The following is a 24,703-nucleotide window of genomic DNA, read 5'->3' as shown; positions in this document are numbered from 1 at the left end:
ATTTTATGTCTTTTTTTTTTTGGTCCACTGTTTACATACTCGTACATGAAAAAATCAACTATGATCTCAAATATTAATATTCGCTCTCTGAATTACACACAAACGATATCCTTTATCAGCACTACGGTTCAGATTTCTATTGACCCAAAGAGGGTGAAGATGAGACCGACCAGCAACAATCTGGGCATATTCCTAGCATTCCCTTGTCCTTTGTGTTTTGACAACTTACTGCTGGCGAATCCAGTTAACCTTTCAACTTCATTAGTCCACACCTGTGGAGTAACGGTCAGCGCGTCTGGCTGCGAAACCAGGTGGCCCGGGTTCGAATTCCGGTCGGGGCAAGTTACCTGGTTGAGGTTTTTTCCGGGGTTTTCCCTCAATCAAATGCTGGGTAACTTTCGGTGCTGGACCCCGGACTCATTTCACCGGCATTATCATCTTCATTTCATTCAGACGCTAAATAACCTAGATGTTGATACAGCGTCGTAAAATAATCAAATAGAATAAAATAAAATTCAACTCCATTAGCCACAACATATTTCTAAGGAAAGGAAAACCAAAATAAATAAACGCAAACAAAATCTTTTGCCATTATTAACAAAAACATGTGAATAATATCTGGAGAATTGTTAAACCAATTGTAATATGACTAAAAATATGCTTTTACAATATTTTTGGTCAAATATAACTTACTGGTAAAAAATTGCACTGATGAGCAATAAAACTGTGTCATTGTGTTCAGGAAAACTAGAAATCTGTTTGCTTTAACTACAGTTTTTTAAAAAGAGACCAGGATGCAACATGACATGTCACAGAAATCCGAACCCTTACGAAAGTGAGATATTTGACTGAATCTATAAATCGTTTAGTTTTTAAAAGTAAATACACAAGTTATTAATTTTGCACAGTCCACACCTGTGGAGTAACGGTCAGAGCGTCTGGCCGCGAAACCAGGTGGCCCGGGTTCGAATCTCGGTCGGGGCAAGTTACCTGGTTGAGGTTTTTTTCCGGGGTTTTCCCTCAACCCAATAAGAGAAAATGCTGGGTAACTTTCGGTGCGGACCCCGGACTCATTTCACCGGCATTATCACCTTCATATCATTCAGACGCTAAATAACCTAGATGTTGATACAGCGTCGTAAAATAACCCAAGAAAATAAAAAATAAAAATAAAAATGTTGCACAAATCCATACAGGTATGAAACAGCATTCATATAGTAAGTATACTCATTTCTCATATTACTTCAAAATTTGTGAAAATCTGTACATAAAATTGGTACCAATGTTAAGACATATTAGTGCTTTGTAATGAAACTCTTAAGCATTTCCTTCTCTTTTCAAATTACGCAATAGTCACTCAGACCTTTGTGAGTAATAATTGCTTCCGTGGAAATTCACAGTCGAATTTGTAATTCTTGAAGAAGTGAGTTTATACTGATTTTGGAGCGAAAGGCATAAATAATTATACATAATGTCACTTAATTTTTCTTTGCAGAAATTTGTTTCTTCCATATGAACAATACCGCCATCGCAATTGTTAGTTTACTATACGTAACAAAATCAGTCCGCAGCTCCTACACGCGGTAGAAGTGAAGCTTCTTATGCTGTATATAAATCGATTTTAAAGCACCAGAATACTTTCCCTTCATATTTCGTATATCATACAAAATAAAAATTCACTCTAGTTTGTGATTCTTCGCTACACTAATACATACAGGGACATCATTTTATTTTTACCTCAATTTTTATTGTACCTGAGTTTTTTAATGTACTTCACTCCCACCCCTTCTACTAGTGAAGTTTCAACTGTTCTCCAGACAGAATCAAGGCCGCATATAGTAAACAGCACTGAGTTATTGAGTATAGTACGTTCCAGAAATATGTTCGCGTTTTCCAGTGACGAAAGAACTTTCAATATTGAATCATATTTTCGCATAGGTACTGTCCGTTTGCCTACGTCGCATCCCGATTTCCCCCACCTGCTTCTGCACGCCCCTCTGCAACAGCAGGGCTGTCTTAGCTCTTTTCTGAAAACATTAATTTCTGTTTGGAATTGGACGTTTACGTAATATTATACAACTGTTTAAAATAACTTAAATAAAATGGTCTCGTTAAGTAATTAACTGTCACGTGATTTCCCTCCTTTCTACGATCCTGCGGCATAACCACTTGGATGGACAGTAGATAGCATGTCTGAGTAATTTTATATGTGCGGGTCGGGAAGAAGTGAAGATTGAATTTACAGTACGTAAGATACTCTTTTATATAATAGGTATAGAATTATTTCAACACGAGTTACTAGTACGAAGGACGAAACTGGCAATTGGAATTAGATGCAATAGTCTATAGTGCGATAATATGCACAAAAGAACTGAAGCCTGTATCGAAATGAACGGCCACCATTTTCAAAAATGTGTTTAAATATCCACATTATGATTATTTTTCAATTGAACTTCATTCTCTATATTGTACGCTAATATGCTGTAGACAGTATAATATACACTGCATAATGAATACGTTCGCATGGACAGTTCAGTTCGTGAGTAAAAACACTTATTCTTAATACAGTACTGCATTTTGATTAAACAAAAACCTAATGAAAATTATCGAACTCAAAATCGCGATATTTCCTAGTTTACGTAAATGGATGAAGTAATTTTCTTCCCTCCTATACCTAGTAAAGTGGTTTGTTTGTGTTTTACGCCAGTATCATCGAACTCTAGTCGTGGAAGGAGGTAGCGAACGGTGTTTCCGGTTCTCTAAAGGTATAGACAGGTTAATATTAAAAATGTTAGTAAAAATAAAATGATGTCCCTGTATTATGGCAGCATGGGCAGTAATAGATGATTAAATCAATAACGAACTTCTGAATTCCACCAAGACAGAACAATTCGTTTAACGAGTTTGTATTTTTCGTGCTGAAGTGAAGCGAAACAGTATTCACAACCCTTTCGAATTGACCGATTGTAAACGCTAGTTGTGCGTGAACGTTTGTTAGGTTAGATTATGAAGAAGATAATATTTATGAGCCATTTCCTAATAGAAACTGAAAATCGATACAAAACTGTGTCCGAGTTCATTATCAAAGTGTTACCCCAAGGTTAAAATGTTACACATACGTTATTGTTTTGCGATACCACCAGTTTAACAATACAAAAGTCATATCAGAATTACAGTACCTTGAGAGTCCACGTTGAAAACAATGGAGTCGCGTCCACGAATAATTGCCCGAAAGCTTTGCCCTTGAATCGTACAAAAGTGAAAGCACGCTTAACTAACTTGTGCCGATTCAGTTTTATGAGGATCCGACACGACTTGGGCTGAAGCCTCACGGTGTCATGTCTGCCGGCGTAATGGGGTTTTAAAATATAATCAGAGACATCACAGTTGTCATACATACATACTTTCATTGCCGCCGTCACATAAGCCCGCCATCGGTCCCTATCCTGTGCAAGATTAATCCAGTCTCTATCATCATATCCCACCTCCCTCAAATCCAGTTTATTATCCTCACATCTACGTCTCGGCCTCACAAAGGTCTTTTTCTCTCCGATCTCCCAACTAACACTACACTGTATATGCATTTCTGGATTCGCCCATACATGTTACATGCCGTCAAACGTCTGGATTTAATATTCCTAATTATGTCAGGTGAAGAATACAATGCGTGCAGCTCTGAGTTGCGTAACTTTTTCCATTCTCCTGTAACTTCATCCCTCTTAGCCCCAAATATTTTCATAAGCACCTTATTCTCAAACACTCTTAATCTCTGTTCCTCTCTCAAAGTGAGAGTCTAAGCTTCACAACCATACAGAACAACCGGTAATATGACTGTTTTATAAAGTAACTTTCCCACTCGTCCCACAGCTAGCAAACCATATATTGCGCGAAGCGACTGCGTGTACGTGATAGAGTAATGTCCTGGCATGGCGCATGCGCTAGCGGAACTTCCCGAGTGCTCTCAGTAGCTTCGTTGCATTGGTTAAAGATCGACGTTCCTATTCCAGCTCCCGCCGAGTGCGAAGTGCGGTCAGTGATAAAGTTTTTGAATGCACAGGGCATAACGGCGATTGAAATTTATCGTCAGCTGTGCCAGGTCTATGGGCCTAACGTCATGAGCAAGCAGATGGTGCGTTGCTCCACAAGGTCGTCTGTGATGATGGTTGGCCTCCCACTGCGCTCCTCGTCATGCACATTTTGGCGTCCTGCTGAAAATTGTCTATGAATTTGCAGTATTTAAATGCAAAGCGCATAGAATATTTTGATAAAATCACTAATTTACTTAATTATAATAAAATTACTTCGAAACTAGCAGGCCGATTGAGCTGAAAATTTATACACACCTTATTCCTAATGCATCTAACAAACAGTTTAAAATGAAAGAAATCGGATTAAGATTGTAAAATTTCAAAACTCAATCCTATTGCCCTTTAAATATAATTTATTTTTTAAATATTTCTTTAACAATGGGGGGGGGGGTGAGCCCCACCCTGCCTATACCACTGATTGGTTTCATTGATATACCACGTGATTTTTCAGTATTCTTGATGTAGAAGTAAATAGCAGAGGTAACAAACAAATCGTTTATCTTATCTCTTAATAGTTTACAACTTGTACGAGTAATAAATGTTAGACTAAATTAAGGTAATATGAGGAATTGTAACTTATACGTTATACGTAAGACTATAAAATAACCGCGACAAGTATGAATGTACACTTTCCAGCATTAGAAACGCCTCGTAATCATAAATATTAATACTATTATATTACATCACAAAAGTTACATTTGTTCTGTTCAAATTTCTTCACATTTAAAGGATAAAATTAAAATTCTTTCAAACATCTATTATCATAATAAATTGCTCTTTTAAATTGACTGAGCATATTGAGAATTAAGTCAATGGTTTTCCCAAGATACGATATGAAATGTTTCATATAAAACAATCTTATCTTGGAAAGAAAGTAAACACGAGAAAAACTAAATTAAACTTTCTTTGTTTGAAATATTTGTGAATTGAAAATATTTTGTTTGAAATATCTCAAAGAATATTCCCCTGAAATTAAGGCGGGACCCGAAGGCTTACACTGCAGCCTGAGGCTTATTGTGCTTACCACTCCTATTCTGCGAATGACTGGATAGCCGAACGGCCGCGCTCTTGTACAAGTATAGCACGCTGAAGCGTAAACTGAACCCGGGCTATGGTATGGATGATGGTGATGATATGTGAATTAATGATGGCGTAATGAGTCCGACGTCCAACGCTGAAAGTTACCCAGCAATTCTGCTTCAATTGGTTGAGGGAAAACCCCGAAAAAAACGCCAACAAAGTAACTTATCCCAAACAGGATTTGAACCTGGACCCGCTCGTCAGACGCGCTAAGCGTTACTCCACAGCGGTTTGCTGAGTGGCTGTATTAATGGGCTTCAAATAAATCTGCGATTTCGTTATTTATTTGAACTTTTTTAATATCTTAGTAAATATTAAATTGTATTACTTGATTTGGAGCATTAAATTCTTTTAACATACCCATTACTTATCTTTGTTTATTTTGTCGAAAGCTTTCACATAATCTATGAAAACGAAGTGTGTTTCTAAATTATTTCTAATGTCAGTTTCGAAGTAAAATAACTATCAGCATATGATCGTCCTTTTCCGAAGTAATTCTGGTCTTACTAATCAAATTTATAAAGATATTATAAAATATATCGAGTTTTTCCACGGCTAAAGGTCACCAAAACGTGCTAACATTAATTCAGAGGACTTTATATTAGGGTATGAACGTCAACTCGAAGCTGTTACACAACTTGATATTTCCCCCGTCAAAAGTAAATATAATGCATATTCCTTTCAGTTCATCCGTGAAAATTCTGGAATTCATGTGGATAATAATCTCAACTGGGATATGTAGATCACAGAAACCTACAGAATAGTATATTCTATTATCCATGTGCTAAACAGAATAAAGATTCACCTTCCTATTTGCTTTTAAAAAAGTACCTTGTGCTGACGCTTGTATTGTCCTATTTTGTTTATGCTGATATTTTACTAACTGACCTTTCCAGCAAGGACAAAATAAAACTGCAAAGCGCTCATAATTTGCGTGTATGTTTTGTTTTCATGCAATGTTCGCAAATATTATCATATCACGTCATCCCTCAAAGCAATATGTTGGCATAAACTAGATAAAAGGAGAATTTTACATTAACTTCTCTTCGAAATCTGGAACTCCATCCAGTCTGCCTACTTTATTAACAACTGTTTTTAGTGCGTATACTTCATTTCATATTACCGTCGCATTGTAAACAGACCAAAGTCGAAATATTTCCACGCTTTGTTTTATCTTAATACCGTATTATTTTTAGCCCTTGGATGCAAGGAGATTATTATGGTCGAAGACATCTGAATTACATGAACACTTAATGGAATTAATCTTTAAGCTGTTTCAGAGTCTCCTCTTCGCGCAATTCCTCTTTTATTTCACAAAGTATTAAAATTCCTCATATTATGAGCAAGTTGATTGTTAAAGCATCAAGAAAACCAAATGTATTCATTAACCTTTAAGGTACATTTACTCTGAGATCGAAGTCAGGTTTAGTAAACTGAATTTAGTGCGACAAAAGAAAATTGCGATAAACCTGTTTTTATTTTTAATTTTGTTCGTAATCTTAAGAAGAGAGCACACAAAATAATGGTCATCGGCCTCTCAAAGAAGAACGCAATCTCTAAACTAATGAATACGTCAAAGACATCTTTCCTTAGGGCATAGCCCAAAATTAAACTTCAACGAAACCACGAACGTTCAACTCTTAAGTGACCTACGCAACCTTTAGAATTGACGCACATTTACGTAACATTTGAATATTAATTAAAACTATATTTAACTCTATGATACGGAATTTAAAACATTTCCATGTGCTTGCATTCAAATTACCGTTTTCACAGAACTAATTACCGTTTTCATAGAACTAAGATTGATACTTTATTAAACTGGAGTTAAAGTTGACATTTGAAGTTGTGTAAAGTAAGTAGGTAGCTGTAAAACATCTGAAGATCGTAAAAATCTAATAGGCGCTTATGCTTTTGTTTGCATTTTCATAGCAACGCTGCTGTAATATCAAATGTAATTGCTTCGATGTTATAACACAACCATGTGAATTTACATTTCATTTTATTGGGTTCCATAGATCTCACATCAGAAATGTAGGTATGAGAAGTGGAACAAGCACCAGCTATAGCATTTTTATACGTTATGATATTAGTTCATCAAATAAAGTTATAGGCTAATCAAATAAGAATTCGGGGAATAACTGCATCTAGTAGCTTACTGGTACATGTTACAATATTATATAGCCTACTGTGAATTTGTAGCCTATTATTATTATTATTATTATTATTATTATTATTATTATTATTATTATTATAACCATTATTCGCATGACCAAAATTTAAAAGCACTGTTGAATACTATTCTTTCATGAATAGATCATTTTCTCTTATCTGAAAGATTTGGCAACGTTTACTGCTTCTTCTTCTTCCTCACGGCGTCGGGGCTGCCTCGATTCATCTCCTCCATTCCTTTCTATCCCTCGCCATTCATCTCAGTTCCCCAGCTTCAAATACTTGGGGTATACTATAAGCAGTAGCACGAGCTGCTGCCAGGAAGTCAAAAGGAGGATAGCAATCGCAAAGGAAGCATTTAATAAAAAAAGGAGCATCTTCTGCGGACCTCTGGAGAAAGAATTAAAGAAGAGACTAGTGAAGTGCTTTGTATGGAGTGTATGGGGCAGAAACATGGACATCACGACGAAGTGTAGAGAAGCGACTAGAAGCATTTGAAATGTGGATATGGAGAAGAATGGAGCGTGTGAAGTGGACAGAATAAGAAATGGAGCTGTGTTGTAAAGAGTGGATGAAGAAAGAATGATGCTGAAACTCATCAGAAAGAGGAAATGGAATTGGCTGGTCACTAGCTGAGAAGAAACTGCCTTCTGAAGGATGCACCGGAAGGAATGGTGAACGGGAGAAGAGTTCGAAACAGAAGAAGATATCAGATGATAGAAGACATTAAGATATATGGATCATATGAGGAGACAAAGAGGAAGACTGAAAATAGAAAAGTCTGGAGAATGCTGGGTTTGCAGTGAAAGGCCTGCCCTTGGGCAGAACACTATGAATGAATGAATGAACGAATGTTGTCGTTTTTTCATGGTAAAAAAACGACTAATTCTAAATTTCCATATTTCATTTTGTTAATCAGTCTACATTCTGATATCTTTCTGATGTCTTTGTTCTTTACATTATGGTAGAGATTCCTTTCGACCGGGTAGCTCAGTTGGTAGAGCAGCTGGCAACGGACTGGAAGGTCCGGGGTTCGATCCCAGGTGGTGACAGGATTTTTCTCGTTGTCAAACTTTCAGAACGGCCCCGAGGTTCACTCGGCCTCCTATAAAATTGAGTACCGGGTCTTTCCCGGGGGTAAAAGGCGGTAAGAGCGTGGTGCCGGCCACACCACCTCATTCTAGTGCCGAGGTCATGGAAAGCATGGGGCTCTACCTCCATGCTCCCCAAGTGCCTTCATGGTATGTGACGGGGATACCTTTACCTTTATTCCTTTCGACCAGTGCCCAACCAGCATAACGAGGAAAGTGGGGAGTATCGGGAAAGTGTCTCAAACACTTGGACAAAATCTTTAAATCTAGTGTTGTAGATTCCAGTTCTCTAAACTACGAAACTCGTGGGTTGTGGTGAATATGGTATAGTGGGGGGGGGGGGGGACAAAACGAAAATTAAGTATGCAATCAAGTTTATGAACCGTGAAAGCCCTACTGTTCTGTTTCTTGTTGTAGAATTCAATGAGCGTTCTTTCTTTGCATTCTACCCTCATTTCCCTCCCCTCTTTCTCTGTGTTTCTTGTTCTGCTGATAATGAAACCTCTCGACTATGTAGCGGTTAGAATCGAGCAGAAGCTTAATTTCTGGGATAGCAATACAGCATCGTTGTCCGCACAAGGGTGCTATTATGAAGCGGAAACTAGTTTTACGAAAACGCTAATATTTATTTCATTTTGTAGATTTATTTGTACTGGCAGAGTTAAGGCCATAAAGCCTTCTCTTCCACTCAACCAGTATAAACAATAGCAAATATAAAAATGGCATAAATACAGGAACAATATACAGGAACAATATACAATTAATAATAATAATAATAATAATAATAATAATAATAATAATACAGACGTGGACAAATTATTAACAAAATTGGCGATTTTTATGGTATAATTTTACAAAATTTGATTTTTCAATTTAGACTACAGTTGACATTTTTATATATTTCTGAGTACTATAGAGGAGATGGTCCAAATACGGGCTATCACTTTAATTTCAGGCCCTACAGCAAAATTAATTAAGTTTATTTAGATGTAGTACCTTAAAGGCTTATTTGTAACATGTTTGTTATATGATGTAATATTGAAAAAGCTTAAAATAATTGTTACAGGTTTCAAATTCTTGTTTGAAATTAAAATGTAAAGATCTTAAAATTTCAAAGTATGGTCTAAATATGGGCTACTCTTAAAATTTTGTATAACTCAAGTAAAAAAAGTAGATTTTGTAAGTTAATTTGTGTTTTATTTTAGACAAATTTTTAATAATGACATTAGAGCGAAAAATGCATTTAAAATGTAAAAATCTGCATTATCGTACATTAAAAAGAAAAAATTGAACAACATAAACAAACCTAAATATTTGAAGCACATTTCAATAATTTTTTAAAGAAAAGCAGTCAGTAGGACAAAATTAGCTGTAAATGATAAAGTAGTGTTACATATCCTTCAAAACAAACATAAATCTACTGCAACAATGTAGAATATAGTCTATAAGAATCAACTGACTGGTGACATTTTTGTAACTACACAATGACGCAAGAGTAAGAAGATGAGAAAATATTCAGATTAAAATATTGACTATGCCTTTGAAAACAAATATTTCATTTACAAAGTCACAAATGTGCATGTCATTTTCTACTCCTGCACATTCATTGTGTGCCCACATTTGACACTGAAAACACAGCACCTAAAGTTATCCTTTTGAGTCTTCAGAAAGGAGTCTCTCGCGAAACACGCAACTTGCATCCTCATTGCCTGGGTATTCCCCTTGAGGAATTTCAAGATCGCTATCACTGTCATCCAGAGGAGGATCTAGAAGTGAATTATCATCTTTCGATTCTGATGACAGCTGGTCCCGTTTTGGATGTCTTTTTCTGCTAGTTGAAGCTTTTCCACTAGTAGATGCTTCGCTTTCAGGTTTTGTTCCTGAACCTGTCACTGATTTCTTTGGACGAGCATCTTTTTTCTTCCTCTGACCATGATTGTCCTCAAACATCAACCTTTTCTTGCCCTTGTTGGTTGCAGATTTTTCCAAAGACACAGACAATGCTTCTTTATATGTTTTTGCAGTGATAACACAGGAACCTGCAGCCTTGCGACCTCGATTGGTGACTTTCTTCTTGATGGTTGTAACTGGAACAATATCAAATGGACTCACATGTACTGCGGCTCCAGGTAGAACCTGCTGAGTAGCTGGAAGGCTATCTGGAGGTGATGAAGCATGGCTGTAGCTGTTTCTCTGATAGTGAGTTCTGGAACCTGTGGTGTTGTGTTGCATGTTTTCTCTGTCTCAATCTCAGAGGCTATGAATTCAGCATCAGAGAATATGTTCTTGTTCAACGGAAATATCCCAGTTGTCCTATGTTCTTTCACTGCAATCTCTCCATTCTGGACTTTGAGGTAAGAATTTCCGAACAGCTCCATTATGCCATACGGTGTAACAGGTCTGTTAGAATGTCTTAGAAACTGCCTTACTTCCTCACTATAGTATTTTTCCGAGGGATACATGAAGGTCTTGTCCAGAGGCTGGAGCTTGTGTGTAGAATGAGAAGGAAATGAAATGATAATCACATGGTTTGCTCTAGCCAAGTCGATGACAACAATATCACGAACATGGCTATAGTGACCATCTAAGGTATGTAGAACGGGTGTCTCTTCTTTTGGACCTACATTCTCAATGAAGTGAGCAAACCATTCTGTGAAATGAAGTGAGCAAACCATTCTGTGAAAATGTTTGATTGCACCCATCCAGAAGGGTGGGCTCTGCCAATTGAACCTGAAGGGCTTCCTCACATTAGCGCTTGTACCATGTTCGTTCGGGGGAATATGATTAAGGGAGGAACAAAATGTCCAGAGGCACTCATGCAGACAATTACTGTGACAGTAGAACCTCTTTCTGCAGATGTGAGGGCTGCTATCTGTCTTGCCTTTTCTTGCAATGACATGAGGGACTTTACTTTGAACAAAGGAAAGTCCAGTCTCGTCGACGTTGTAAATTCTTTCAGGATTGAATTCATGTTTGTCATACGCTTCTTCCAAACGTGTGAAAAATTTCTGAACATTTTCCTTGTTGAAGCCTAAAGCTCTAGCAAATGATGCTCCACACGGTTTTCGTAGAGACAAACGGTCTTTGTGCCTATTTAGAAAAGGTCTATCCAAGCTCTGCCAGTTTCATTCCTTTTGATAGGAGATTCTAAATCATTACGAACTGAAAGTTTATAAGCCATCTGTTGTAAGTCACCACTAGTACACCCAAAGAACTTCTGTTCCATAACCAGTAAACAAGAAACCAAGTGTCCTTCAATTTGTACACCTAAATAGGGTTTTCTGCCTAATTTAGTACGAGCTGCTTGGGCTGGAGTACAATCAAGCTTGTTACATAAAGTTTGAAGTGTTGTACAGGGCACATTAAACATCTTGGCTGCTTTAAGAGTTCCCATATTTTTTTTCCCCTAACGATGGTAATTGCTTTCTTCATCTCCTCTTCTTTCTAACACTTTCTTTTATCCCTCCGAATATATTTTGGAATACTTCTGGGCATCCTGAACACAAAAAGACCATATAGGCCTGTTACATCTATACTTTTTGTTTCAAGCATTCCAAAGAGTGGTCTAAGTATGGGCTAGCCCATAATTAGACCACTCACGGTAGCCCATATTTAGACCAATTGTATAGGTAACTTTTGAAAGTTGGCAGCCATTACCACGCATTGTTATCCAATAAACTATGCATGATAAATTGAGCTTTGAATATAGTTAATATGCTGCTCTTAACTAAACAGCTTTTAGTTCGACTGATTTCTCTACAGAAAACAAAATTAACACACCTGTAAAAACTTTGAAGACCTCGAAATAGGTAAAATTATACGTTACGGAGCAATACGTCTGAAACACTCCACTGACAGTGGTCAACTGTTCCCATCAGCCTTCCATTGTTACAGGGTAACATTTCATAATATTCCCGGAAGAGTATAGCACCAACAAGGCCCTTGGCTCCCACTAGCCCGTATTTAGACCTTAGCCCGTATTTGGACCATCTCCTCTAATCATAAAAATGTCAACAGTAGTCTAAATTGAAAAGTAAAATTTTGTAAAAATGTCACAAAAATCGTAAGTTTTGCTAATAATTTGTCCACGTCTATAATGATGATGATGATGATGATGATAAAAATAATAATAATTACTGGCTTTTAAGGAACCCGGAGGTTCATTGCCGCGCTCACATAAGCCCGCCATTGGTCCCTATCCCAAGCAAGATTAATCCAGTCTCTATCATCATATCCCACCTCCCTCAAATCCATTTTAATATTATCTTCCCATCTATGTCTCGGCCTCCCCAAAGGTCTTTTTCCCTCAGGCCTCCCAACTAACACTCTATATGCATTTCTGGATTCGCCCATACGTGCTACATGCCCTGCCCATATCAAACGTCTGGATTTAATGTTCCTAATAAAATTATGTCAGGTCAAGAATACAATGCATGCAGTTGTGTTATGTAACTTTCTCCATTCTCCTGTAACTTCATCCCTCTTAGCCCCAAATATTTTTCTAAGCACCTTATTCTCAAACACCCTTAACCTATGTTCCTCTCTCAAAGTGAGAGTCAATAATAATAATAATAATAATAATAATAATAATAATAATAATAATAATAATAAAAATGAAAATAAGTTTAGTTACATGTAGGTAATTCTAAGAATCAAACAATTATAGTAATGTGAATCGAAGTAATTCTTAAAATAATAAAGAAAATTTATTAGTAAAGCCAAAGAAGAGAAGACATTAAAATATTTTCTTATTGCTATTCTTCGTATTTATTAGCATCCTAAGTCTTTGACTGTAAATTGTATATTCTTAGCCACGTGTTTATCAAAGAACGTAACATCAGTCAAATCGCTCTTCTACTATCTGATTTGCAAATACCTTCACATACAAACTGGAAATTAAGAATTGCTGTGTATCAGTCGTAATCCAACTCGTATCGCAGAGGTTTCCTTTCAAATTTCATTTTCGCATTATAAGATGTGCCAACCTTTCAAGAGGGTTGTCAGTAATCCCATAGTGCGCGTGCTTCCCAATCCCTTTCTGCCAAAGTCAGTTGTTGAACACAATATATGCGTTACCTGTCACTTCTGCAAAAGAAATGCTTCATAGCATGTTTTCCATCTAGCAGCTGATTTCTGCAAATTTCTTCTTGAAGCATAATAATATGTCATTTTTTGGTAAGTTTATTTATCAGTAGGCCGTTTTTATTACTGATGAGTTCCTATTTCTATTGTCATAAGCTATAGACGGCTTGTGTTAATGTAAACTGATTTCATATTTTGATTAATGTTGATGATATTGGTGACTGAGGCGGAGATTAATCATTATATGTAAATTGCCAATCCGGTATTTGCCTTTGCGACTGAGGGAAACAATGAAAAACCCCAGTCAGATCAGTCAGCCATAGGGTTTGAACCCAGGGCCAGTGACGCCAATTTATATGGGTCCGAGGGGCCCGAAGCCATCCAATAATTTGTCGTGTTAATAATAATAATATATTATTACTATTATTCATGAGATTTATTTATTTTAACTTATACCTCAAGTGTTTGAGCACACCCAATGTTTTCCAAAGGTTGGCGTGGCGCCCAGGACCTCCCGAATGCGAGTCCAAACGTTACCGTCTCAGAAAACTCAATGTTGTCTACCACCACCACCACTTCCCTTATTCCTTAGAAGCCGGAAGACTTATGCCACTATTGCACGCAAATGTCTAACTCTTAACCTGCATAATCGGGTAAATTCGTGTTGGGTTCGTTAGCCGAGCGGTTTACGGCGCCCAAGATATGTCCGACCAGCCTACCGTACCTAAGATCGCAGGTTCGCGTCCCGGCCACTGCAGTCAATTGAGCCTGTGGTAAAGGATGGGGAGGGCCCATGTAAAGCAATCGGTGTAATGGTACGCATAGAAGCTGACGGGGTTTCAGTTGAAGTGATTTCGCTCTTTTTTTTTTAAGAAAAAAAAAACATTACAAAAAATTTATCGTTTTAATCAAGTGCAATGTCGTTAACGTTATATAAAATTAAAGAATATCAACATATTTAAAACATTATATATCACGTCATGATCATAATACTAGCTGGCCACTATAATGGACAAACAGCTCCTAAAGACTCATTCGCAATGAATTAAATATAATGTAAGCCTTAACTTAAAAATATATACGTTACGGTAATAACAAGAACATTCACGATGGGAACATAAACATAACCGCAAAGATAGGCCTACTTGGTAACCATGGAAACATAACAACGACGCCATTTCCTCATATTCTGTCCTATACTTCAGCGCTCCTCGATTGTTTGGCGTTTGCGAACTTTCATGTTAACGTCTAAAGGCAACGTTAATGTCAGTGTTTATGTGAATCATTGTGAATGATCCCATTTGGTTACCTGACTGCAAACTTGTGTTTATGTTACGGTTATGTTTAATTTTCATTGTGAATGGGCCTTAAAGGTTAATGTATTACAGAACAGTAGACATTCCGAGTTAGACACGAAGTAAACATGTCAGTATCCTTTAACTTCAGGTACTCGACAGTTACCCAAGTGTTCAACAAGCAACTTTTAAAACAGGCAAATCAATAAACCAATGCGATGGGTTGTAAATCGCATTATACGACGATTTGCCTCACGTTTTAATCACCGGAGCTGGACGTGCATTAGTTCAATGGCGACGCATATCCGAGCAATTTCTCTTTAATGTGATTATACTAACATTTACGGGGATAGAGGAAACCCAGTTACGATATCAACATGAAAGGCAAAATGGTGCTCGCTAAGAGACTCGACAACACTGCGCTATCAAACGAACTAAATACAAACTGCTCGGCACACAGTTAAGCCTGGGTGACCAGTTCAGGGGGTAACTTCCACCAGCAACTTTCTCAGAGCGGGGTGTGGGTGCTATTGGAGTCCGTGACCGTGAATTAGGTACCCCGCCGCTCAGCTCGACGACGGCGGAGTGCATTCCAATTACCAAGGCAATAATTACGTCTCTCTGGTTCCAAACTTGTGTTAGGTCGTCAGGCTACCTAGCTACAGATAGTGAGGAGCCATTTAGAAAATTACTCGAGCCTTCCGTTCCGGCGAATGTAGGAGAGTTCTCCCTGTGGGAGACGCACTAATCTAGCACCGCGTCCCCGCGCCACCGAATCTGTCTTGCTGCCCTGTCCCGGGCGACAGCTTGAGGGAAACAAGTGATCGTCTTTGTTCGTATGACAGGCCTTCACCTCCTGTCCCTCGAGGTTCCCGAACAACAATACAATAATTAATACCTACAAAATCAATTAATTTGCGAGCAGAGTTAGTTCAGTCGGTACAGTGACTGCAGAACGTCGGTTCAATTCCGGACGTAACCAGAGAGTTTTTTCACCTGAATTCACTTTCTGAAGATTGGGATATTGAATTGAAATGAACTGAATTGAATCTTGCGATGAAAGAGTAGCGGAACGGAGAAAAATTCTCTCCGGCACCGGGATTTGCTGAGAGGATTCAATCCGACACCGGGATGGGAATCAGTTATGGCTTAGTGCATACCTGCACAAACAGCGCTCAACGAGCGCGCGCGCTCCTTTGGAGCGGGAGAGCCGTGTTTACCGCTCGCCAATACGGAGGGGAAGATACGTCAGAATGGCATAGACTTGCTATAGGCAGAGGAGAGGGAAACGACCACTCAGTTATCTAGTGGAGTGCAGTGTGTAGGCCTATTCTCAGTAACTGTTTCACGTTGCTTACCTACTGCTACAGTACAGTATGGAGGAATCTAAAAGACGGAACATAACATTTAACGATTTACAGCTCGAACTTATTGATCTTCAATGTGACCTAAGGGCTAAAGATCGTTTGACTAATACTACTAGCCTGGTTGAGTTTTACAAGACTAAACATTAGCTATAATATCCACGACTACACAGGCTGGTTGTGAAAATGATTGCTATGTTTGGCTCAACATTTATATTTGTGAGCAACTGTTTTCTATAATCAACTTTAATAAAGGCAGGCATCGAACATCTGTAACTGATGTTTCATTACGATCAGTAGGCTACTGTTCCTTTCAGCTGCCAACAGCATAAAACCTCGTTTTGATGTATAATAAATAAAAATATAACAAAATGATATTGTACATTTAAGTAGCTATAGAATTTCTATTACTTCTGTAAAATAAATATTTCTTTATTAATTAATAATAGTCCGAGATAGTTTTGCAAACACTGAACGGGAATTCATTTCATAAACACTCGTAATAGTACTTCCTTTTGTGTATATTTTGTACGAGATCACCCCTTCTTCCAGTCCACCCTTATACAGAGCGCATCTAATATCTGCATTCCGCTCATGAGCTGTGAGCCGGCTCGGAGAGCGCAAACCTTGTGCAGGCCTGGCTTAGTGGATAAAGAATCAGCACGTAGAACTGAAAACCCGGGATCAAATCCCGGTGCCGGAGAGAAATTTTCTCCGTTCCACTACTCTTTCATCGTACGATGACGCAGAATATCTGCATGGAAACATCATATGTACTTCTGTACATTAAATAATGTACATGAATTGAATGTCGATAAACATCTTGTAAACTTACATTTGGGACGATCCACGTACGTACCTCAGGCGATCCTAAACACTTGTAATAGAAACGTATTTTCTAGTCCATGTTCATTCATCACGTACGAAGAAACTTCATTCGAGCTATGTAAGACAGTGTTCTCTTTCGCCAGCATCGTAGGTGTATTTCTATTCATTCGATTATCATTCCATGAATCCTTAATGAACACTTGAGGATATACATTCGAGATAAGCAAAAGTGTAAATTTATTCCACTAAAGAAGTATTTTCATTTGGCGTAAGCCAGTACCATACTGCAGTGTCAGCAAGTGCCAGGTAGTAATCTGTAAACTCTGCACAATGTGCTGATAAGGATCCAGCTTTTCTTTGAAGGAAACAAGCAGGTTTGCAAGTAGAATCTCTCTGAACGTTAGGAAATGAGAGCGACACAGATACTTAACAATGATGCTGAAAACTGTCGCCCTCGATTTATACATGTGATAAAACTTCCTGTTATGAAAATTAATGGATCAAGTGGAAACTTCCTTTTACAAACTTTTATACACCGAAAACATCTCCCTGATCGACACGTCAGTCTCACTCGACCATCTGCCTGTTTTATGTGTTGGTGCCATTAAGGTATTATGTATCACTGCAGGGCGTGGGTTCGAGTTTATTTGACACAAGAATAAATCTCGATGAAAGTAGGCGAGTGTAAAACAGAGACAAATCTTTTAACATTTTTGGTGAGGAAAGTATTCACGATGGATAAACGAATACAGTCAACTCTGGATACAGTGAACTCGGTTATAGTGAACATTCAGCTACAGTGAACCAACCAAATCGTTGGTCCCGACTCGTATACATTAAAAAGTACATTAATATTTCCGTTTATAGTGAACCATTGCTTCGGTTATAGTGAACCTTTTATCCTGACAAATTCTTATTTGAAGTCACACGTTCTTGAATAAAATTGAAAGAATGTGTTGAGAAAACATTCTAAGTTTCTTAGGTCTTTAGTCAAAGGACAAAGGTAGGATTAGTAATTCCTATACTGTTTTCGCTGTAAGAAAAATCCTAATGTAAATATAAGCATGTTGCTCTCATATCCGTGATTGGCTCCCAGTCGAAACACTCACACGACGCAGGAAAATATAGTTCGTATTTGTAAACCACAATCTTGTATTATTTGAAAATAATAAATTGAATTCTAGTTGTTAAATACAATGAAACATATAACTTCACTCATATGTAAAACGCCATGTAAAAGAAAAGATACTTTTATATTTTGTTATGTACAATGAACGCGGATGAATACCAACAGTAATACCGAGGTAGTCTGTTCTTGTAACAAGCTGGCGTCACTTGAGCTCGTAGTTGTTCACGTAAGCACTTGGTACTGAAGTATGGCTTCTGCACCCTCAACTGTCCATTGTGAAGACATAAGACTTAAAAATAATTTAATTACAGTTATTATAAAATAAATGTTTCCTAAGCAAATGAATGCATAGTAGTGAGGTTGGACTTACTTGACGAGTAACGGGAAATGTTTAACATGAAACAGAATGTACAACAATAGGCGGGAACACGTACTGAGAATCTATGGCGCCAAACAGTGGCCAATGAAGCCTCACTTCAGTCACGTGCTATTATTTACATTAGGATTTTTCTTACAGCGAAAAGGTTATAGACAATGAGTTGTACTGTAAATCCAGGCAACGCATGACGACCTTACCTCACTCCACCGTCGAAGGGTTGCCATTCTGTTCTCAGGCACTCTACTGTTATTTCTAATCCTCCACCGTCAAAGGATTGTCTTTAGTTCTCAGAAACATTTTCATTATGACTGACAGCATTGAAATAACGGAAAATGAAATTGTCTTCTTTTATTAAAAGGGGACGGACATTATGTCCAGAGCATAAAAAAATGAAGGTAAGATTTCTAGGGCTTTCGAACTCAATCAACCCTCTCCCAGTTTCCATTAAGTGACCCTGGAAATTCCAAGGCTGAGTACGCAGTCACATCATAACAGGGTTTGTCATTTCTACCTGATCTAGTGTTCCAACAGTGAATGTACTGTATAAAAATGTCGAAGAGTAAAGGATATTCTTTGGAAGATAAGGCGAATATTATAAGTGACATTGAACGCGGACCTGGGCCGACAGCATAGTTTAAGTAAATCAATTGTAATAGTATAAAGTGTAATCCATTCTATAAAAATGAAATATTTTATTTTCTTGTTCACAATTTCATTCATTTCTGTCATTTGAGATTAGGGGAGAGACACTTCGGATATAGTGAACGAAATATGCAAGTCCCCAGAGGTTCACTATATCCGAAGTTGACTGTACTACATTTTCATATGTCCGATTTAACTTCGCTCTTGCTTCATTCCATCACTGAAGAACCACAAACTGAACTGAAAAATGTGGATCATAGACAAAAAAAATGCCGCTGTATCATGTGTGAGGATGGGGGGGGGGGCATTGTGAACTGCGTGACTAACATGTTCATTGCGACAACTGACCATCTCTATAGATTTGAAATAACTATTGTCGGACCATCGGATCTGTGCCCCTTCAGCGCTGTCGTCGTTCTTGGAAAAGTTAATGCCTGTACTCACTCCATTCCACCAGCTTTCCTCCCACCACGTTAAACAGCAGGTCACGAACCTTGCCGAATAGGGATGTTGCCAATCTTCCGTCAAACGGTGTCATAAATAACTGGTCCTCCATGCTACAATATCATTTCCTTCAATCAAAATACATCTTGTATTTCTACATTTTTTAAACCTAAACCCCATGTCTCGAATCACTTTCCGTAGCGTTTCTCTCCAACCTTGGAAATTATTGCGTCCCTCGCAACCTTCAGTAATTTCTTCAATGTTAGAACTTCTTTCTGCAGGGTATAAAATTCTTGTACCTTTCGTCTTAAAATACATCGGTTCATATCATCTACAAGAATTAAAATTTTCCTTGGTCTGTTCTTCCCTGGTGATTCTAGCTTTTCATCTCCTGCACAGACTCCCTTTTTCTTGACTTTATTTATTATGAACTCTGACTTGCCTATATAACTTACATAAAATGTTGTATTAATAGTATTAGTTAAGTAAGTAATTTTAATACGTAATCAATTGAAATAACATAAGCCTCACCTGTGATAGCAGCTGCTCTTTTCGTTGCCTGATTTATAGGAAACCTGTTTGTTTCTCTTCAACGTAAAATGCTATTACGTACTTGCTTAATAATATTTCTTTCGCCACTCCGTGCTATAGTATTCATGTTGAGTTGACAACACTGGACTGAAAGTGCAAATAAACTGTCCCGCAAGAAGGCTCAAAATTGTAATGGAGGACAGAAAGGGAGAGAGATAGAAAAGAGAGAGATAGGAATGCAGGGAGAGAAATTAATTACCGAGGCTGAGAAGGAATTAAGGTTCAGTTCGCCTATCTTACGGGGGCACAGATCCGATGGTCCGACAATATTTTTGGCTTATGTCCTACTTTATCTTAAAAAAAAATCAATTACTTTTTAACATAAAATTTCTTCGAATTATGTGGAGGCTCTTCTATTAATTTTATTGGAGGGGGGGGGGCGAAGCTCCTGTGTTTATAAGTTGAGGGGGCAGAAAGTGCCTTGTTCCCCCAAAATCGCCGTCTGTGTAGCTTACATATAAAAACAAATCGGGTTACTTACAATACTAACTGTCTGCTGCTCTATGCCATTCGGCGTAACAGTAGGTGGTGAGAATGGAGGCACGGCTACCGGTGGACCCTCCTTGCCGGGTTCGGTCTTCGGGGGCCCCGCCTCCCCATTTTGGGGGTACTGCGTCGCGTAGGGTGTCGCCATTCCCGTCTGAACCATGTGCTGCAACAAGAGAGAAAACAACTCAGTCACACAATCTTCAATAAGACAAAGGTCCAATACAAGAACAGAAAGGTTAACATCGAGTAACGAGAATATTATGTAAGATCGTTTTCAAAATAAAATGTCAGTGTAGCGGCAGTCTCTTCCATAATTTTCACTCAACTTCAGGAACAAGGTGTACAGTATATTTCATCAGCAATAAAAGAAAGTCCAACCTAAACCATTCAAGTCTCAACAGTTCTGATATTTACAGTGCCCACTACTCTCTATCAAAGAGAATACATGTAGAGGGGGTCGCAATATTTGCTTTATATGTGCACAGTTCAGTTATCAATGTTAGCTTAGGTCAGTATTTTCCGAAGTGGGCGATACTGCTTCCCTGGGAGCATTTATGAATTTTATGAGGGCAGTATATTGTAAGGGAACAGCAAGAGGGCGTTTAAGCTTTAAATAATATTACAGGGGGGATAAATAATAATAATAATAATAATAATAATAATAATAATAATAATAATAATAATAATATGGTAATACTGACGAATTATTTAGCAAAAGACTCTTAAGCCACAAAAAAAAAAAAAACATTTATTTTGTGCTCATGTTGTCAAAAATGGATGCATTTTTAGTCTGGCAACACAGCACTTGCGCGAGAATTTGTGAGGAAGCACCCACTGATCAGAGATGTAGACTAATTTAGGCTAGGACTTCTCACAGGAGATAATATTCGACCGAGTACTTTACTTCATTTTTTTAAATAATAGTTTATTAATTTAATTTTTTATTTGCCACCGGCGTAGCTCAGCCAGCTTGCCTGCCGATCCGGAGTTCGATTCCCGCTTGGGCTGATCTCCTGGTTGGGTTTTTTCGAGGTTTTCTCCAACCGTAACGCTAATGTCAGGTAATCTATGGCGAATCCTCGGCCTCACCTCGCCAAATACCATCTCGCTATCACCAATCCCATCGACGCTAAACAACCTAGTAGTTGATACAGCGTCGTTAAATAACCAAATAAAAACATATTTAAACTACGAGTTTAGCGTCGATGAGATTGGTGATAGCGAGATGGTATTTGGCGAGATGAAGCCGAGGATTCGCCATAGATTACCTGGCATTCACCTTACGGTTGGGTTAAAACCTCGGAAAAAACCCAAGCTGGTAATTAGCCCAAGCCGGGATCGAACCCGAGCCCGAGCGCAACTTCAGACCGGAAGGCAAGCGCCTTAATCGACTGAGCCACGCCGGTGGCTTTAACGGTGCTTCCTCGAAGGAAACGTGTAATAAAAGTTAAGTTATATTTAACATGTAGAATCACCTCTTCAATTTTGGTGCAGAGGTTACCATCCATCCTTATACAAATAATTTTCTGCGACTTCTTTTACTCTGTACACAAGTGTAATTTCCTCCAATGCCATATTATGAGATTGCATAAGCTTACATAAAGATATCGTCCACAGCTATGGTGTAAACTAATATTGTATTCACACCGCCACGCAATGAAATAGGATTCTCGTCGGAGTTGAATATCAGCCTAACATTCCTATTGTTTTATTTACAACTGGAAACCGGACGTCTCGACACAAACCACGATCATGTTCATAGAGCTGAACCTAACGCTAAGCGCTCGGTTTATTTATGGGTTTGTAAGTATCACAAAATTACTCCCAATTACACGAGTAAATTCCGTACCACAAGCACGAACTCTCGGTGTAGGTTACCTGAAATGCAGTGCCGCCAACTAGGAAAAGCAAAATGTGGTGGAGAATGCTTCAGAGAATCGGAAACGTGAATAAATCTTCTGGAAAGATAATTGAAAAATCAGATTTAATTCTTCATTCTTTGCTAGAAAGCCATCGATCTACGTGGTACAGTCATTAAGTTCTGACACTGACGCCTGAAGGGTAGGCACCCACAAGAATCTGGATGTCTCGGAAGATGTCGCGTGATACGGCGTACACTTAAACAGATCGACATCCTCCCTCAATATAGTCGCCGTTGGCCGCTATGCACGTCTGCCAACGTTGGTGTAGCTGTTAGAAGCACCGCTGAAAGATGTTGGCAGGAAGATGCCGTATGGCTTCTCTTACGGCAGTCATGACCTTTTCGGCCGCATAAATATTACACCCACGTAGGATTGATTTCATGACGGGAAAGAGAAAAAAAATCGCATGGTGCGAGATCAGGTGAGTACGGAGGGTGTGGCAAAACAGCGACCTGTTGCCTTGCAAGTTCCTCTTGGACAAGGATGGAGCGATGTGCAGGGGCGTTGTTGTGTAGCAACAGCCAATTCTTCCTATGCCAAAGCTCAGGACGCTTACGACGAATTGAATTGCGTAAACGACCAAGAGTCTCTTTGTAGAGGATCGTGTCTACAGTTGCACCTTGTGGGATGAATTCTATGTGAACAATTCCATTTGAATAAAAAAAACTGTTAAAGCATCACCTTGCCTTTTGACCTGTCTTGTTGCGGATTTTTCTGTCGTGGAAATAATGGCGTTTTACAGGTGGCGGATTGTCGCTTCAGTTGCGGATCGTAAAGGAAACACCATGTTTCGTCTCCAGTTATGATCGGTTATAGCAGTTTCGCCTAATTTCTGACAGAACGTGACGTTTGCCCGTTGCTCAAACTGCATCATACTCGAGTTCCGACGCGCGCATTCAAATCACCGTCACAACAATGACCGTAGTTCTGCTTACACTATATGCACGTAACTGTATGATGCTGGGACGAGAGACTAACTGACAAGGTACCATATCACGGCGCCACCTATCCGTTCTAGTGTACCACACCGCCACTATGCCCTCAGTCTCAGAACTTAATGAATGTACCACGTAGATCGACTCTTCAAATTTCCAGATCGGTGGGAAATGATAGTAGACCATCATTATATACTTCAGTCCGCCACGTACGTTGTAACTGCGGTAATATACTTGCTTACATATCAGGGTACGCTGCTGTCTCTCTATTATGCGTTAGACGGAAAGTTATTAGTTATTGGCAATGGCGTTCACATTTACTCGAACAGTAAATATTAGGCTACTATCAATCTTAAAAACATAACATTTTACGAATTAAAAACAAAGATATAATAAAAACAAAATTTCATTACACATCATGTTTAGTAGACTGAGATGTACAGTCTGTATAATTTTGGCAGTTAATATCGTTTACACCCTGTAGAATGAAATGCAAACAATGACAAAGAAACGTATAAAATATTCCACTGAACTAGTGTCAGGAACACTACTGTCTTTCGTATTTCAGATCTTCTTATGAATATTGTGGTGGTGGTAATGATGATGATGATGATTATCAGGCTTCGAGACTTTGGACCCGATACAATAAGTTTACTGTGCAAGCACTATAGGTTGTTGACTCGCTGCAGGTAGCTAGAGATGTGTTGAGGTAACAACGTTGCTATTTAGAGTAGAGTACGGTAGTATGGGGAAACACACATATGTACATTCTGAAAGTAAATATACATTACACAATGGTAATGTCAAATAATGTGAAAAGCATTTATTCTCCTGTCTTTTATAAGCATTTGTGTGTAATTATACACAGTGTTAATGGTGGAAATAAACATGTAGCAATTTTAATTTCTTAATTTATCCTATTGGTCGTCTTTAGGAAGTGCAGTTACAGTACCGAATTACAATGTACTACAAGACACATTCTCAGGGTCTCAAACGTAAATCTTTTTCGGTTATCTGCCAAAGATTGTACTGTAGAAAGCTGCGCTCTACGTCGCATGACGTGATAGGAGCAAAACGAAAAAACCTAACATCATTGCAGTCTCTAAGAGACAGTCCTTTATTCTCGGGTGACTCTATGTCCACTAATTTGCTGTTCATGTTACACAGTGTTC

At 38.4% G+C, this 24,703-nt stretch overlaps 1 protein-coding gene across 32 annotated transcripts in view; it reads right to left on the bottom strand.

The window, feature by feature from the left end:
• LOC138692929 (RNA binding protein fox-1 homolog 2-like) overlaps positions 1–24,703 on the bottom strand; it is a 1,380,865-nt gene that overhangs the window by 167,322 nt on the left and 1,188,840 nt on the right. For all 32 annotated transcript variants that reach the window (XM_069816296.1, XM_069816310.1, XM_069816300.1 and 29 more), the window contains one exon: positions 20,667–20,837. In XM_069816296.1, coding sequence (XP_069672397.1) covers positions 20,667–20,837 — 171 coding nt within the window. The remainder of the gene's footprint in view (positions 1–20,666; positions 20,838–24,703) is intronic.

The sequence above is a fragment of the Periplaneta americana genome, chromosome 17 (assembly GCF_040183065.1).
Source record: "Periplaneta americana isolate PAMFEO1 chromosome 17, P.americana_PAMFEO1_priV1, whole genome shotgun sequence".
NCBI lineage: Eukaryota > Metazoa > Arthropoda > Insecta > Blattodea > Blattidae > Periplaneta > Periplaneta americana.
Note: the sequence above shows the minus strand (reverse complement) of the source record. Positions and strands in the feature narration are given on the sequence as shown.